The sequence below is a fragment of the Castor canadensis genome, chromosome 7 (assembly GCF_047511655.1).
Source record: "Castor canadensis chromosome 7, mCasCan1.hap1v2, whole genome shotgun sequence".
Taxonomy (NCBI): Eukaryota; Metazoa; Chordata; class Mammalia; order Rodentia; family Castoridae; genus Castor; species Castor canadensis.
The window spans coordinates 120774683-120791300 of NC_133392.1; the positions used below are offsets into that span (position 1 = coordinate 120774683).

Consider the following 16618-nt stretch of genomic DNA (forward strand, 5'->3'; position numbering starts at 1 on the left):
CAGAGTTGTAGGATCTTTTCTAGTTGCTAAACAGTTTACATGGCTTCCGTTTCTTTTTCTTTAAAATTGCTTCTTTAAGCAAATAACTGGTTCACTAGACTGCACCCACAATAAAGAAGGGGGCCTTGATATGCCTCATTTTACTGAGGTCAACTCACACCCCTAAAGACAGTCCGTCATGGGACAAGATCCCAAGTGTTTTAAAACCAGTACTTTTTCTCATTCCACTCTCAAAAGATTCATGGGAGGCAAAAGATTCTTGGGACAGCTCTTGAAACCTGACATGTCAAGATTCCCGTCTTCAGTGTACCACCTTGGATAAGAGGTACTTGGGAGCCCTAAGTCAATCTGGCAGTACATCAGAAAAAGTCATTCCAAGTTCTAAAGAAATGACACAGGTTATAAAAGTCTCAAATGGGCTGTGCCTTCTAATGATGCCCACAGCTCCTGCGCGGTCTCAGTCCTGTGTAACAGGATAGGCAGCGGGGAAGAGAAGAGCCAGCGGAGGGGCAATGCGCAGTCGTATGGAACACTTTGAAAAGGACTAGGGCACCGGGAGCCCCCCGAAGAGGAAACTAGAAGCTGGTCTCGGGGGCAAATCAAGAAGGGGTAGATTAAAGGCGGCACCATCTCAAACCCTCGAGGCAGGCCGACTAGTGTCAGAAAAAGAGTTGAGGGCAAGAAGAAGCAGGGCAGAGGTTTCCAGCGGGGACTATCTTGTCTGCCTAGTACTAGCACAAAGTGGGGGTCAGTAAATATCTGTGGCATTACGGATTCCAGGGCCAGCTTTCGGAGGGTCTGAGCGCCGGATAGCTCAGCTGACCAGACTCCAGCTCACCTAACCCGAACTCCCCAGAGGGCAGGGTAGTGTCGGGCTCCTGGCGGGGTAGAAGCCGTGCGGAGAGCGGACTCATGGGCCCCGCCCTCCCCGACCACACTGAGGCTGCGCAGGTGGCGTCCATCCTTTACGACCGGCCGGAAATCAGAGGCCGCAGCCTGCGCAGCGCTGAGCGGGACCGCCATGGGGGTAAAGGACGGCGATTCGCCACCGGGACACCCGGGTTGGGGAGGTGGCGAGGATCCGGGAGGCACGAGCTTGCGTCCGGAGGGAATGAAGGGAGTGAGCTTGCGTTGGGAAGGCAGCCGGCAGAGCTCAAGCTGGGACGGGCGGGGTGGGGCGTGGAGCTGCGTGGAGCTGCGCAGGCGCGGCCGGCGTTCTTAGTCTGGCCCTCCCTCCCCTCAGAAAATCGCGCTGCAGCTCAAAGCCACGCTGGAGAACGTCACCAACCTCCGCCCTGTGGGCGAGGACTTCCGGTGGTACCTGAAGGTGCGGTGGAGGGCGGGGCCCCAGGACGGCAGTGGGAGGAGCATCCTGAGGCCTTGGGCATCTTAAGGGTGCAGGACAGGGATGCCGCCCTGACCGCTGTATCGATCAGGAGCGTTCTCTCCGGAAACATGAGAAATATTTAATCTGTCACATTAAATGGTCGGGGGGGGGGGTTTGGCCGGAATTTTAGATTTTCTTGTTTATTGATTTATCTGTAACTTATAACTCCTTCTTCTGTAATTTTCCCACTAGTTAAATGTTCAGTGATCTGTGAATAGACACTGAACACAATGCTACTTGAAGGGACCTTGTAGTTATTTAATAAGGTGAATAAATTCACCTCTTTTATTTGTTGATCTAGTTTTATTCGTTGTGAAATAATTTATGCATGATCTTTATTTCCCCACTCCACACTGGAAAACCTGGTACCCTAGTGGTATGGTCTGCATAGGCCCTCCCAGACCCTAGAAGTTCTGCTCTGTTCCTCTCCTGGTCTAAATCTCAGCATCCTTGCATACTCATCAAAAGACCTATCTTCTAGGAAGCCACCTTTGAGCACTTTTATTTCCAAATATTTTAGAAACTGAGTTCCAGGGTTTATTTGGGGAATTGATGTTCTTTATATTAAAGAAGCACAGAGTCTAGTGAAGGAGAAAAAAGATAGTAACAACAGAGCAATGAACTCTTAAACCAGGAACCAATGGAGCTGGTGGTACCCAAACTCCTAACCAAGCAAAGTGGCTGGAGCCTGTTGAGGCCATTTATGTACCACATAAGCCTTGACTCCCTGGCCAGATAGAGTACTTCTTAGAGGAGGGTGGGTAGGACAGTGTGAGAAATGGCTTTTTTCTTGCCTAGAGATATGTCTGATTATATCTTTGCTGGGGCTGTAAATGGCAATGAGAAGGTAGGTGATGAGCCTACTTCCCACTGTCCTTACCCTTCCTTAGTGTCTCCCCAACTAAGCTAGCTACTTTGATTATACTCTTTTCTCCCCCAAGATGAAATGCGGCAACTGTGGTGAGACTTCAGAGAAATGGCAATACATTCGGCTAATGGTAACTCTTGTCTACCCCCACCATAAATACAAGCAACATACTCACACATAAACACTTTTCCGTAGGGATTTGTGGAAACTGACCCCCATCTCTAGTCCTTTGAACCCTTTTTGTTTTTTAACTTTTTTTTTTTTTTTGGTTTGGGACGGCAAGGATCAGTGTGATCCACACTGGGAACAGGTACCCTTGGGATATAAGACAAAGTTCACAATCAAGGGGGAACCTTTTCTTCAGTCTCAAGAAGCCTCCCCATGTGCTGGTGGAGTGACTCAAGGGTACAGCACCTGCCTAGCAAGTATGAGGCCCTGAGTTCAAACCCCAGTACCACCAAAAAAAAAAAAAGCTTCCCCCAAGAAAGTATGTATGTGTGTATGTGTGCTAGGGTTTTAATCCAAGGGTTTGCACATGCTAAACATGTGCTTTGCCACTCAACTACACCCCTAATTCCCAGTATTCTTGTCCTAGCATGTTATTCACCTCCATGGGTCTTGATTTCTTCAACTGGTTAATGTGTAGTAGGATTGGGATCTCCTCAGGACCCTTGCATTTAATTGATATGTAACCAGAGGTTCTGTTTGTTCCTTGCCAGGACAGTGTGGCACTGAAGGGAGGCCGTGGCAGTGCTTCCATGGTCCAGAAATGCAAGCTGTGTGCACGGGAAAACTCCATTGGTAGGTCAGGCTATGATTACTGTTCTGCCATGCTGGCTTCCAGCTTCCTGTTACCATTCTGAATGCAGGCTCATAGACCAGGTGCTGTACCCTTGAGTCACTCCACCAGCCCATGGACTCAGGCCCAAGATGCTAAAGCTTATGCAGCTATGTCTTTCCTAGGGCCACATCTGGGCACCTGGGTAGGGCCAGAGAAAGGATGCAAGTCAACTTTGTCTTCTCTTTTGTGTTTCAGAGATTTTGAGCAGCACCATCAAGTCTTACAATGTAAGTTTGCTGCTATAGTGGCTGGTGTAGTGGATTAAATCTAAACTGGGGCTAGAGTTATAGCTGCATCAGTGTGACCTGCAATAGGACATTGTTTCATGTATTCATTTATTCTTTTTGTCATGTTTTGGTTTTTTGAGACAGGGTCTTGCGATGTAGCCTAGGCTGGTTTGGAACTCTCAATCCTCCTGCCTCAGTTTCCCGAATGCCTCACCACACCTGGCTGCTTATTCTTTAATCCCCTTAACTCTATTGTTCATTTGCTCAATCCATCATTTTATTCACCATATACTGAATGCTATTGCAGTGCTTTCCTAAAAGTGGTGGGCTGTGAGAACTCAAGGGACCTCTAACTCAAGCTAACCCACTCAGTTTCCAGCACTCAGCACTTCCCTTGTCTACATCTTAGGCAACTAGTAAGCCTTCTCTGAAACAAATGGATGGGACTGTCCTTTGGTGCATCCCCTCCTGGAGACCGCCACTGTTATTATTTGATAGTTATGTATCACTGCATAGTAAGTAAGATCAAAAGTGGGGGTCTGTTTAAAGAAGAGCAATTATTTATATTCATTCATTCCTTATTTGGCATTTATTAAAAATATCTGAATTTTGTCAACTTCTCAACATTGCCCTGAAATTAAAAAGTAATTTGTTTTGATTTTTGTGGTGCTGGGGATTAACCAAAATTGCATGCTTAGCATGGACTCTAACACTGAGCTACACCCCTATCCCCTAAAGAGAGAAACTAAATAAGGGCTTGCCCTAAAGTAAATCATAATGTAGTGGAAGGTACAGACCAGAAACAAAGTGCTGTTTGTTTTGTTGGGGAGGGGATACAGGGCCCAACAGGAAAGTGCCTCACCAGTGGATGGAGTGCAGGAAATGATTTTTTAGTGAATGATAGAATGAGAGTGAATGTGTGGGTATGGTTTTTGGTGTCTCTGAGTCCATGGGTGAGGAGGCATGAATTTTCTGGCTCCCTACCCCCTACACACACATCCCATTTCAAAGGCTTTAAGGCAGCCCTCTGCCCTCACAATGAAGGATGGTTAACAAAAGGCTATGGCTAGTAAGTCCTGGTGGCACAGGCTGTAATCCCAGCAGTCAGGAGGTTGAGGCAAGAGGATCTTGAGTTCAAGGCTAAGCTGGGCTACATCATAGACCTATCTCAAATATATATATGTGTATATATATATATACATATATGTATGTGTGTGTGTGTGTGTATGTCTAAGTATACTGCATGATCTGGATGGACATTTTATTGCTTAACACTTGTTTATATTTTTGGTATTGATAATTTTATCTACCGTTTAGAAGGCTGACCCCAGAATCCACACTCTTCTGCAGCATCCATGTGTACAGAAAGTGTCACAGGAAGCAATGCCCAGGACATTCTTTCTGAAGGGGTTGAGTTATTCCTGCGTTCCAGTCCCACACTGCAGGAAGGATAGGGGTCACTGGGTCATCAGGAGGCTCCAGTCGGACCTGACTCCTCAACATGCTTCTTTTGTAGGCTGAAGACCACGAGAAGTTTAAGACGATAGTAGAGTTTGAGTGCCGGGGCCTTGAGCCAGTTGACTTCCAGCCCCAGGTTGTGTGCATCTTTCTGGGAAAACTGCGGCTTTGGGGAGGGGATGCCTGAGGTGATAGCAGAGCTTTGTTTCCTATAGACACCATGGACTAGGTTGAGCTCAGGGCTTCATGTATGTCAGGCAAATGCTATACCACTGAGCTACACTGCAGCCTAGAAATTTTCCTTCTAGGACTAGATACTGTCACTTACTAAGTTCCTGCCATATGCCAGGTACCATGTCCATCACTTTAACATCTTTTTTTTTTTTTTTTTTGGTACTGGGGTTTGAACTCAGGGCCTACACCTTGAGCCATTCCACCAGCCCTTTTTTGTGATGGGTTTTTTTGAGATAGGGTCTCTCAAACTATTTGCCCAGGCTGGCTTTGAACCATGATCCTCCTGATCTCTGCCTCCTGAGTAGCTAGGATTACAGGTGTGAGCCACCGCACCAGCATCTGGCAACAACATTTAATCCTCTCAGTAACCCTATGAAGTGACTCCCTTACTTCATCCTATTCATCCTGAGGGAAGAGATTTTGGCAACTTGCCCAGGGTTACAGTTAGTAAGCAGCAGGCTGTAATTTACTCCAGAGCCAGTGCTCACCCTCTTATTTGTGCATTTTCATCTCACAACAAATCTGTGAGTTAAGACAAAAGAGGTGTCAGTGCTGTCCCCATTTTATAAATAAGAAAACTAAGGTCCAGAGAGACGTGCCATACCTAGGGTCCTTCAGCAAGGCAGGGGTAATAGGAAAGTTTACTCCACTCCTGCCTTCTGGTAGAAACCACTGTAGCCCCTGCCAGGTCCTGGAAGCTTAGTATCCATTCCAGAATTGCTACCATGCTGTATCTCCGTCCTTCATCCCAAAGCCTTTGCTAGAAAAGCCAGCTCCCAAGCCACCCTGCACATGCCAGCCCAGTGCTACCTTTCCCCCTACCTAACTGCTGCCTTCCTGTCCCCTACAGGCTGGGTTTGCTGCTGAGGGTGTGGAGTCAGGAACAGTCTTCAGTGACATTAATCTGCAGGAGAAGGTATGAGACTTGGGGGCTTTTGGAGGTGTAAGACCAGAAGGGAGAAGTTGGGTAAGCTCTCCCACTATTAGACTTGCTGAAAGATCCCAGGCATGGCAGTCTTCTCTCTGGGTGGTATAGAGTACTTGGTGGGGCTTACCTTTTGGTGAACAAAATGCATTTTTGTGCCTTTTGTTGGTGATTTTGCTGTTTAAATGATTAGAAGTGTAGTACTGAAGTGCTCTCCAGTGTTGGTACATGTAAGAAGGTTCATATATGCTTGACAGAGAAGATACATGTTAGATAAGCTTCATTCAGGCATGAGTTAACAGTGCTACTGGCTGTGAACTCTATGTTAATGAGTCAGTAATGTATATTAAGTAAGATATTTTTATGGTGAATTGTTTTGGAGTTCTTGTTTCGTTTTGCTGTTTTTGTGGTGCTGGGGATCAGTCCCAGAGTGTTAGCATATGCTAGGCAAGCTCTTTACCACTGAGCTACATCCTCAGCCTTTTAAATAAGATATCTTTAAACAGAAACACAAAGTTATTTATTAATTGGTTGATGAAAATGTTGTGACTGGAGGCTCACAAGATCCTAATCCTGTATTTCCCCTGGGAGCAGTGGTTCAAGTATTCATTAATTTAGTGTTTGTGGTAACTTTATAGAGCCTAATGAGTGATAATCTATATTACTTGACACGTTATTGTCCTGCAGATAGAAGAGTGTTTTGCTGAGGCCGCAAAGGAAAGAAAGATAACAACTGCCTTCTGTTTGCATAGCACCTAAGAACAACAGTAGCTGGCATTTACTGAGCTGCTATTTGTGCTTTACGTGTGTTTCTTCATTTGATTGTTTCAACATTAACTCTTAAGTCCACTGCTGTCCCTGTTTAAATAAAGGCCATTGCTGAGGCTCAGAGGAGTGACATGACTTGCCTACCATGGTCACAAAGTTACAGTGCTGGGGATCAATCCCAGCCAACAGTTACAAAGCTGACAGCTGGAGCTCAGACCTGAGTTGTCTGGCTCTATTCTATTCATGTTCATGAGTAGCCGATTCAGAGACTGTGCCCAGTTCTTCACTCCACACTGTCCTGTTCTGCCTTGAGAAGCTAACCCTGGCTTCTTATTTCATAGGACTGGACTGACTACGATGAAAAGGCTCAAGAGTCTGTGGGGATCTACGAGGTCACCCACCAGTTTGTGAAATGCTGAACTCTCTTCCTGCTCATTTGCCCTTAAGAACTGAAAAGAGACAAAGTGCCCCGAGCAGCAGCACCCACAGAACTTAGTTCCCTTTTCCTCATTTTCTGGTAGATGTACTAAGGCCTTACACTCTGCATGCTGGACTTTGTTACAGTTCTCAAGTTCCATCAATAAAGCCCCCATTTGTGCTGCAGTTGTGCTTGCAGGGAGAGTCTGGGAGCAACCACTCCCTCTACAAATAAGAATATTCTCCGGAGATCTTTGACTGCTTTCTGGCACTTTCCCACAGTTTAAAACCCTGTGCCTGATCCATTGCATGAAAGTTCTTCCATGTTCTGAGTCAGCCTCTGGCTCCGTGAAACTCCTTTCGGTCCTGTTTTATCCCTTTGTGTCCATACTTACATGTTCTGCCTCCAGACAACCCTTTGGAGTGGTGAAAACACACTCCAAAGCACAACCTTAGCACAACCTGCTAAGTCTCATGGGTCTGGTTCCTTGGGTCCATAGATCCCCACATAGTGGACAGAGTTGTTCAGTGCACTGCTAGGCCTTGAGAGGATGCTCATGTTGTCACACTGGGGATCCCACCATTTGGAAAATCTGTTAACCACAGATCTTTTTCCTCCAGTGTTCAGCTGGAGCCTGGGACTTTGCCTTCTTTTTTATCTAATACTGCTGGTGTACGCTAGGCAAGTATTCTGCTACTGAGCTACATCCTCAGCCCTTTTTTTTTTTTTTGGTGGTACTTGAGTTTGAACTCAGGGCCTACACCTTGAGCCACTCCACCAGCCCTTTTTAGTGATGGATATTTTTGAGATAGGGTCTCGTGAACTATTTGCCCAGGGCTGGCTTTGAATTGTGATCCTCCTGATCTCTGCTTCCTGAGTAGCAAAGATTATAGGCATAAACCATCAGCACTTGGCAGCCCTTGTTTTTTTTGAGACAGAGTCTCACTGGCCTTGAACTCACAGTCCTTCTGCCTCAGTGTTGTGATTACAGGTATTTGCCACCATGCCCATCAGAGTCTGGAATTCTTTGGAAATAAAATTGAGTGCCTTTGTTTCCCATTTTTTCAGAATGGGGAAGATTTTTCCACCCCCAGGTTAGCTGTGAGTTCCAGCAAGGGGATCATCCAGTTTTAGGCAAAGCTGACCATGTATCCAGTGATGGAGAGGAGATACCTACCTTGTCCCCTTTCAAATCTGGCAGCCACATTGTATCTCAGTCCTCTGTTCCCTGCTTCCTAGACTCTTCTGCACCTGACAGGGTTTCTTCAGTCCTCCCTTGATCAGTCTCCCACCTCCTGGGTACAGGCCACTGCCTCACCTGGAAGCAAGTAGTTTAGGAAACACTGGGCTGTTGAAGCAGCCTTTCTTGTTTTTATGTCCTGTACTAGCCAGTGTGTGTTAAGTTCAAAAAATTAAACATTAAGGGGATCTCAAGGTTTTTTTATATTGTACATTATTTTGTCATCTTTTAGAAGGGTAGGGGAACCAAAGTAGTCATTAACAGATTAAATGAAATAGAGTCTGTCAATAGATGCAGAAAAGATACTCATTAAAATTCAATACTCCTTTAACAACAAACTGAAAAAAATTAGCAAACTAAGAAATAAAAAGAACCTATCCTTATTTCACCAAGGATATCTGTAGCTGGGTGTGATTGTACATACTTCTAATTCCAGCACTTGGGAGGCAGAAGCAGGGGGATCTCGAGTTTGAGGCCAGCTTGGGCTACCTAGTTCCAGGTCAGCTTAAACTAAAAAGTGAGATGCAGTCTCAAAGGATATCTACAGAAAACCTACAGCAAGTGCCATGTTTAATAAGTGATGAGATGCTTGAACTCTATTCAAGATCAGGGTAAGATAGGGATGCACTCAGTGCTGTTCACTGTGCTAAGTTCCCATCAGTGTGATAAGACACTAAAGCATAAGATGAAAGGACAGAAAACTCAATTTTCCATTTAGTTCAAAGGAATTAACAGGTGCTGGATTTAAGATCAATAAGTACTATCAAGTGTGAGGTCCTGAGTTCAAACCCCAGTACTACACAAAAAAAGATCAATATGTAGAAGTCAAATGTATCTCAATACAGTATTAACAAAATGTAATTCAGGAAGAGATACCATTTATAAATAGCAACCAAGGGCTGTGGTGTAGCTCAGAAGAGTGGTACCAAGCATGTGCAAAGCCCTGGGTTTAGTCCCAAACACTGCCATATATACATAAGTATGTACATATATGTTTATTACTATGTATATATCATAGCAACCAAAAAATACCCCCCCAAAAGTAACTAGGAGGTAAAGAAATTTATGACCTTAATGGAGAAAATTATTAAGCTTTCCTGAAAGGTGCTAAGGCTTAAAGACATATAGTATTGTTGATGGATAGGAAGACTTGATGTGTACATGCTCATTTTAACAAGCTTGCAATGGAAATATCAACTTTAGCAGAATGTAAGTTGATTCCAAAATCTGTATGAGACAGGGGAAACTTCAGCTGCCAGGTAACAGAACGCATTTAAAGGAATGGCACCAGTATGGTATTGGTACTGTGATAAACAGACCAATGATAGTAGGTAAAAAATCCATTAATATATGAAAAGTGGCTAATGACAAATGGTGTGTCAGATCAACTAATTATTAATAAATGGTGCTGCAGCAATTGTTAAACTTTACACAACAAAATAATGTTGGAACTCTACTTCATTCTGCATACAAAAATCAATTCCAAGGACTAGTGCTTTGGAACTGCAATGTGTCGGAGTAGAATAATCCTAGGTTCTGTAAACCCTGGGCAAGTGTGTCCCCTCTCAACCTCATTTTCTCCATCTGAAAAATGAGAGCACTTTCAGCTGTGTGTGTGTCATTTAATGAGATTGGTCCAAATGATGGCATGTCTGAGCCCTGTTCCTCATCACTAGGCCTAGACACATACTCAGTAACTGATGAATAAAAGATAGTTCCCTGCACACTCCAGACAGCAGTGTCTTGTTCAAGTAGAAAAGCTACTGAACTTGGGGATAGTGTTGGATGAGACTGCATGAGTCCTAAATTCCCTACTCGCTCTCATTTGAATGTTCTGTCCTTAGTGTGTTCCTAAATTATCCCTGAGCACATTTTTTAAAGTACCATCTTTGTCCAAAAGCATTTTTCTTAACTAGGCTTGTGTGTAAAAACTTGGTTGGATAAGGTAGGACTGCAGGCCTTGTGTATGACAGTCATTTCTGTCATTTCCTAGAGAAGGTAGAAGCACCCAGGGACTGCCCAGCTAGCCACAGTGTTCATTTCACAACGCTGTCCCCATTTGTCAGGTAGCCAAGCACCACTGGGTGAGCGCCTGCTGGTGAGTTCCCCAGGGCTCCAGAGGAGGTAGCTTTCATGCCTGGCCTTCAGAAAACTGTAAGGCTCACAATAGTGAACTTTTCTTTCCTGGTACCTCTTGTGCATCTGAGCATTCACTTGGCACATCTTCCCCCAAAGGCCTTTCTTGCACCAAATGCCTGAGAAAAGGGGCACAGTCAGGCTTTCCAGAAGCAAGGAGTCAAGTGATGGTTACCAGCTGTTACTGACAAATAGCTCTCAGACATATCTGAAAAAGGACTTTTCAGGCCCTACTTCATTCCCACTGAGTCTGCCTCTCCAGGGTTGAGGACTAAGATTTTCTATCTAGAAGCATTTCTGAAGGGATATGATGCACCCAGATCACCAGAATCACTTGACCAAGGTTCCACAGCAGGAAGTGCCCTAGGTCGCTGTAGGAATTAAATGAGATAATATGAACAACATGTTCGGCACAGTGTCAGGACTCAGTATGCAAGATCAGATGGAAACAGTACTGATTTTAGTAGAAATGCAGACAGCCTGCACTTTTCTCATGGAGCTAACCCAGGACCCAGTTGTCTTCCCTGGAGATGGGGTCAGACATCTCAGACTTGCCAGGCCCTCCTTGGCATCAAGTGCTAACTAACGCCTGCCATCCTGCTGTTCTCTGAACTGCTAGAGGAATCTGTTTCTTTTCAAATGAAAAGATCAAAATCTTTGCCCAACATCTGCTTCTTGCTTTTTCCTACACTGGGAAAAAGTAGTGGACAAGTAGCCTTTGCCAGCTTCTCAGGGAAGGGGCTGTGAGTGCTTGCTCTACCTGGCCCACTGCCTTTCATTTAGAAAAAAATTGGTTTGGAACCAAAAGAAAATCTTAACAGGAAGAGACAAATGCTAAGTGTTGATTATAAAAGCATTACTTAAAGCTCAGTGTGGTGGCCCATGCCTGTAATCCCAGCACTAGGGAGGCTGAGGCAGGAGGATCATGAATTCAAGGCAGCCTGGGCTACATAGTAAGACTTTGTCTCCAAAAAATGTAAGCGATCTCTGGCAAGATGTGGGGTAGGGCCAGGCCCTCTCCCCTTCAGATTGGGCAGCATGTGCTGTGGTGAAACTATTTGATGCTCAGCGGTTTAATGAGATCGCAGACAATACTCACTAGGCCTGGAGATCATTCCCTAGATCTCTGAGGTACAGTACTACAAACAGGAGGGTTTTATCCAGAAGAGCACAGTAGGTAAGGGAAAGGGGCAGGCACAATCAGCTTTACAGTGCTGAGGATTTGCCTATGGATAAAGGAAGAGACAGTTAAACTCCACACGGGAAAACTAGCACCAAGGGCAGAGTTCCAGCAGATTTCAGTTCAATGTAAGGTAGGCCCTCTTAATTTCTGCCCAGAATTTGAATGTGCTACATTGAAAGTAGTGAGCTTCCAATCCCTGAAGGTATTCAAGAACAAGTATGAGGATTCAAGTCTCAGATATAACTTAAACAAGACCAGACTTACCAAATTAGCATTCTGATTGTAATGTATCTATGCAAGGAATCACAGGACTAGACAATTCTGGGAGTTTTTACAACCTTCGGTTAAGAATTACTTCTGGCTGGCTAAGTGGCTCAAGTGGTAAGAGTGCCTATCAAGTGTGAGGCCGAGTTCAAACCCTTGTGCCACCAAAATAAATAAATAAATAAAAATTGCTTCTGCATAGACTGGGGGTGTGGCTCAGTGGAAGAGCATGTGTGAGGCCTTGAGTTCAATCCCCACCACTTCAGTGGAGAGAAAAGAATCTTTTCTACAGACAAATTCAAGGAGATGAATGGTCAAAGCCTTGTGCAAAATTCAAAGGCTTTTTTTTCTTTTGAAAAAGCTTAGACAATGTTTTAACAATGACTGGTGTGGAGAATGGATCTGGAATTTGTTTTGTTCATTTAGTTAGCTGGCTTCTTTGGGAGACCCAGCTCTCAGCAGGTTACTTCCATCCTTCCAGTTCGCTTGGTGTCAGTGTAGAGAGAAGCTACTTCAGAGTATGCTCCATAGGTATACCTGTGAGCTCTGTGGTGCACTTTCTCCTGCCAAGCCCTGGAGCCTCTAGGTACAGCAGCAGTCACCACTCTGCTGTTCAGTGTGCCACATAGAGTTGGACTACAGGGACAGGAACGCATGCTAAATTCCTCAGCCCAACAAGGAGCTTGCTCATGCAGATAAGCAATCACAATACTTGGCTTCAGGTGGCATATTCATTGTCATTCCACAAATATTTCATGAGCCCCACTTTGTAGTAAGCTGATGCGGCCCCTCCTGCTTACTTACAGTCTGTCAGTAGAGACAGTTGCAGAAGCGGAAGGTCAGGGTACTCGAGGCATACACTAGACAGGTGTGAACTCTAGTCTTGAGGAGTGTGGCCAAGGAAGCCTTCCTAGGGGAGGCAAATCTAGTGAAGACCTAAAGTTGAGAAGATGGCCAAAAGGGCAGAAAGGGGGTATGCTCCAGAGGCAACAGGAAATGGCACTATGTCCCACAGTAAGCTGTTAAGAAGGGTGAGCGTAAACAGATCAGATAAGCAGAGCCAGCACCCGCACTGCTTGTTGCCTCAGTTGTCACATGAAGAGTATAGACTTCTAAGGGTAATGGAAAACCATTGAAGGATTTTAAACAGGGACATGACCAGACTTGAATGTGAGGAAAATCACTGGCTACAGCAAGAACAGCCTGGAGGAGTGACTGGAGTTCAGAGGAAGGAGGGACAGTTAGTGGTGGAGAGCATCTCCACCTATTGATGGAAGGGGTTAAAGTCACCCTGCAAAGGTGTGGGTACAGGGAGAACAACCAGCAATCTCCAGCAACAAACAACCCACCAACCATCAGGTCCCATGTTGCCTAAAACAGAATCAACATTAGGAGTAGTTGAAGATAAAGATACGGCCCATTCTCCCCCCAAGGACCCATGAACATGGCTTTATGGGAGACATTTGAGTCACACTAAAGGAATCGGGAAGAATTTCTCAGAGGATGGGCTGGGGCAAGGGCATTCCAGGGATGGGGGGTGGCATATGCAAGATACAAAGCCACAGGAGAGATCAGACATGTCTGAGCCCCCTAGAAGGTTTAGTGTGGTAGAAGCATAACGGCAGGTGAGGGAGGGAAAGAGGGAGGGGCTGCTAATGTGAATTTAATGACTAGGTATGACACAAACAGTTTATCAATAAAAGATAAAGTTTTCTTAAGTCCCACTGTTCCAGAACCCTAACCCAATTGTGTTCACTTTCCCTGTTCTTTTAGTGCTTATCTGTGTACGACCATGTTTTAATACAACTATAATCCTAGCACAGACTTATGTTTTATTGTCATTTAATACAATAAGCACCAAATTCAGCAGCCCTTTTTCTTTACAATAGAAGCAAGACTCTAGTTCCTCTCAAACTCTTCCCTCCACTTTGTTCTCTGCTAGAGGCTGCATGTCTTTGAGCTCCCTTCATGCCTTTTGGCATCAAGGCCCTACTGTGGCTCCTTGAAGACCCCAAACCTCCTCCCTTTCACTACTCATCACCGGTCTCATGTCTATCTTCTCAAATCCTGGCTTTCACTCTTTGTCAGTTAGCATGTCACATGAAGATGCACGAGTATCACCAGATTTGGAAAGTATGTGCTATGGTTGAAATGTTTGCCCCTCTGATACTCACTGAAATTTAATTGCAATTGTAACAGTGTTAAGAAGTGGGACCTTTAAGTGGTGATTAAGTCATAATGCTTCATCCTCATAGGTGGGATTTGTGCCATTTGCCCTCTCACCTTCCACCATGAGATGATGCATCAGGAAGGTCCACACCAGACACCGTCACCTTGACAATGGACTCCCCAGTCTCTATAGAACTATAAGCCAATAAATTTTTGTTCATTATAAATTACCCAATCTCAGATATTCTGTTATGGCAGCACAAAATGGGTTAAAACAGTATATTTGAGATAGTTCAACTTAAAACATAAACTAATAAAAACCACAATGAATGCTGGGGGCATGGCTCAAGTGGTAGAGCACCTGTCAAGCAAGTGCAAGGCCCTGAGTTCAAACCCCACTACCACAGAAAATAAATAAAACTTACAATGAAGTACCACTTCACACCCTCAAAATATAATTAAAAAAAAAAAAAAAACAGATGGTAACAAGTGCTGGTGAAGATATGGAGAAATCAGAACCCCATCCCCAGCTGGTGGGAATATATGATGGTGTAAAAGTCCTGGCTATTCCTTAACCTGAGCAGTCAGTGTATGACCTAGCAATTCCACATCTAGGTACATACCCCAGAGAATGAAAACACACATCCACATAAAAACTTGCACACAGATGTTCATAGCAGCATTATTTGAATATATAAAAAGTATAAACCACTCAAATACCCATCAACTGACTAATGGTATACCCATATGAGAGAATATTATTCAAATATAAAAATTAATGAAGCTGGGCATGGTGGTCACACTGTAATACCAGCACTCAGGAAGCTGAGGCAGGAGGAACAAGAGTTTGAATGCAGCCTGGGCTACATAGTAAAAAAAGAAAATAGAAAAGAAATGAAGTATTAACACATGTTAGAACATGGATGAACCTTGAAAACATGCTAAGTCAAAGAAGCCAGTCATAAAGGTCACAAGTCATATAGTTCCACGTACATAAAATGTTCAAAATGGGAAAATCTATAAACAGAAAGGGCTTGAGAGAATCAGGAGGTTGGGAGAGTGACATTGAGTATAGGGTTTCTTTCTGGGAAGAAAATCAGAAAATGTTCTGATTGTAGTGATGGTTGTTTAAATGTAAATATGTTAAAAATGATTGAATGCACTTTAAATAAGGAGACTATCTGGCAATGAAATATATGTCAATAAGGCTATTTAGGGTTTTTTAGACATAAGCCACAAACTTCACTCTGGGAGTGCTGGGGGCACCTGAAAGAGAAGCAGGTATCTCCAGAGAGGCTGGTGTGGCTGTGCATCTGGGGATGTGCTGTTCCTGGCATGGGCAGCTCCCCGGGGAGTAGCAGAGACTAACTGAACAAAGTTGACTCTGCTGAGCTTCCAGGCCAGCTGGTGGAAGACTAGACAAGCAGGAACACAACAGAAAGAGCACTGGGCGAGGCATCAGGAGAGCTGGTCCTGGTTCTACCACTTATTAAGTGACCTTGACTAAGTTTCCCCCACCCCAAGCTATCCACCTTCTATATGTAAAATGAAAATAATAATTTCTACCCATTCCACAGTTGACAAGATCAAATTAGCTGATGCACAGGGAAGAATTTTACAAATGGTTTGAGTTCTGTACAAATGTTCAAGGTATGTGTGAACTCCAACTGGGTTGAAGTTTAATAGTGAAATGTCTTTGCCATTCTAGCTACCATTCTAGAAGCCTTCACTACATGAATTCAGTACAAGGAGGAAGGCTAGTAAGGAGCTATAAAGAGGAATACTGAGGACAGAGGGGTGTGTGTCAAGTGGTAGAGCACCTGTCCAGCAAGTGCAAGGCTCTGAGTTCAAACCACAGTATGACAAATACGTAAATACATACATAAAATACAATAAAAAGAGAAACACTGAGAACTATGGCCAACCAGAACATGCCCAAGTTATACTACCCAGTACATTCACCATGAACATATGCATTTCACCCCTGCAAGATTCAGTCGAGGTGTGGACTTAAAGAGCTAATGCTCCAGAAGTTGCTATTCAAGTGGATTCGGCACTTCACTAGGGAACAGAAGAGAAGCAGCAGACGTCACAGCAGTAAGAGAATGTAGATTAAGCTTTCACCAGGTGCCATGTGCTTTACCTATGTTGTTAGAGCTAAACTTATAACATCCCTGCACTACAGGACTTGTAAAGGATTAAATAAGGTAATAAATTGAAAGTGATTTGTGATGGACCAATAACAGAATTCAAATCCCAGCTGTATCATATCAGCAACTAGGAAGCCATGGTAGATACAGCAAGATTAAACACAAACAAAACCCGTTCCTTTTCAAAAAACAAGACAAACACATGCTTCCTTTCACATTACAACTGGAGAGGAAAAAATTCTGTGCTCATTTCACTCAGTGGAGAGGTTCTCTACTGTAAAATGTAGACTGCTGTCTGTTACCTGAGACCATAACTAGCACATATAGGTTAAAGCACACCTGCTATAAAT

General features: G+C 44.2%; 1 protein-coding gene across 5 annotated transcripts; it reads left to right on the forward strand.

Annotated features, from left to right (window-relative positions):
* The first annotated feature begins 870 nt into the window (after positions 1 to 870).
* On the forward strand, positions 871 to 14348 carry Czib (CXXC motif containing zinc binding protein). 5 transcript variants are annotated; one of them, XM_020158408.2, is made up of 8 exons: positions 872 to 1027; positions 1244 to 1327; positions 2329 to 2385; positions 2975 to 3056; positions 3292 to 3323; positions 4840 to 4917; positions 5866 to 5931; positions 6628 to 6829. In XM_020158408.2, the coding sequence occupies exons 1-8, from the start codon at positions 1022 to 1024 to the stop codon at positions 6697 to 6699; spliced, it is 477 nt and encodes a 158-aa protein (XP_020013997.1). In that variant the 5' UTR covers positions 872 to 1021; the 3' UTR covers positions 6700 to 6829. The 5 variants fall into 5 exon arrangements, with proteins under 5 accessions (XP_020013999.1, XP_020013997.1, XP_073936201.1 ...); XM_074080100.1 differs by lacking the exon at positions 6628 to 6829 and adding an exon at positions 14205 to 14348 and having other exon boundaries at positions 873 to 1027; XM_020158406.2 differs by lacking the exon at positions 6628 to 6829 and adding an exon at positions 7050 to 7311 and having other exon boundaries at positions 874 to 1027.
* Positions 14349 to 16618: the final 2270 nt, after the last annotated feature.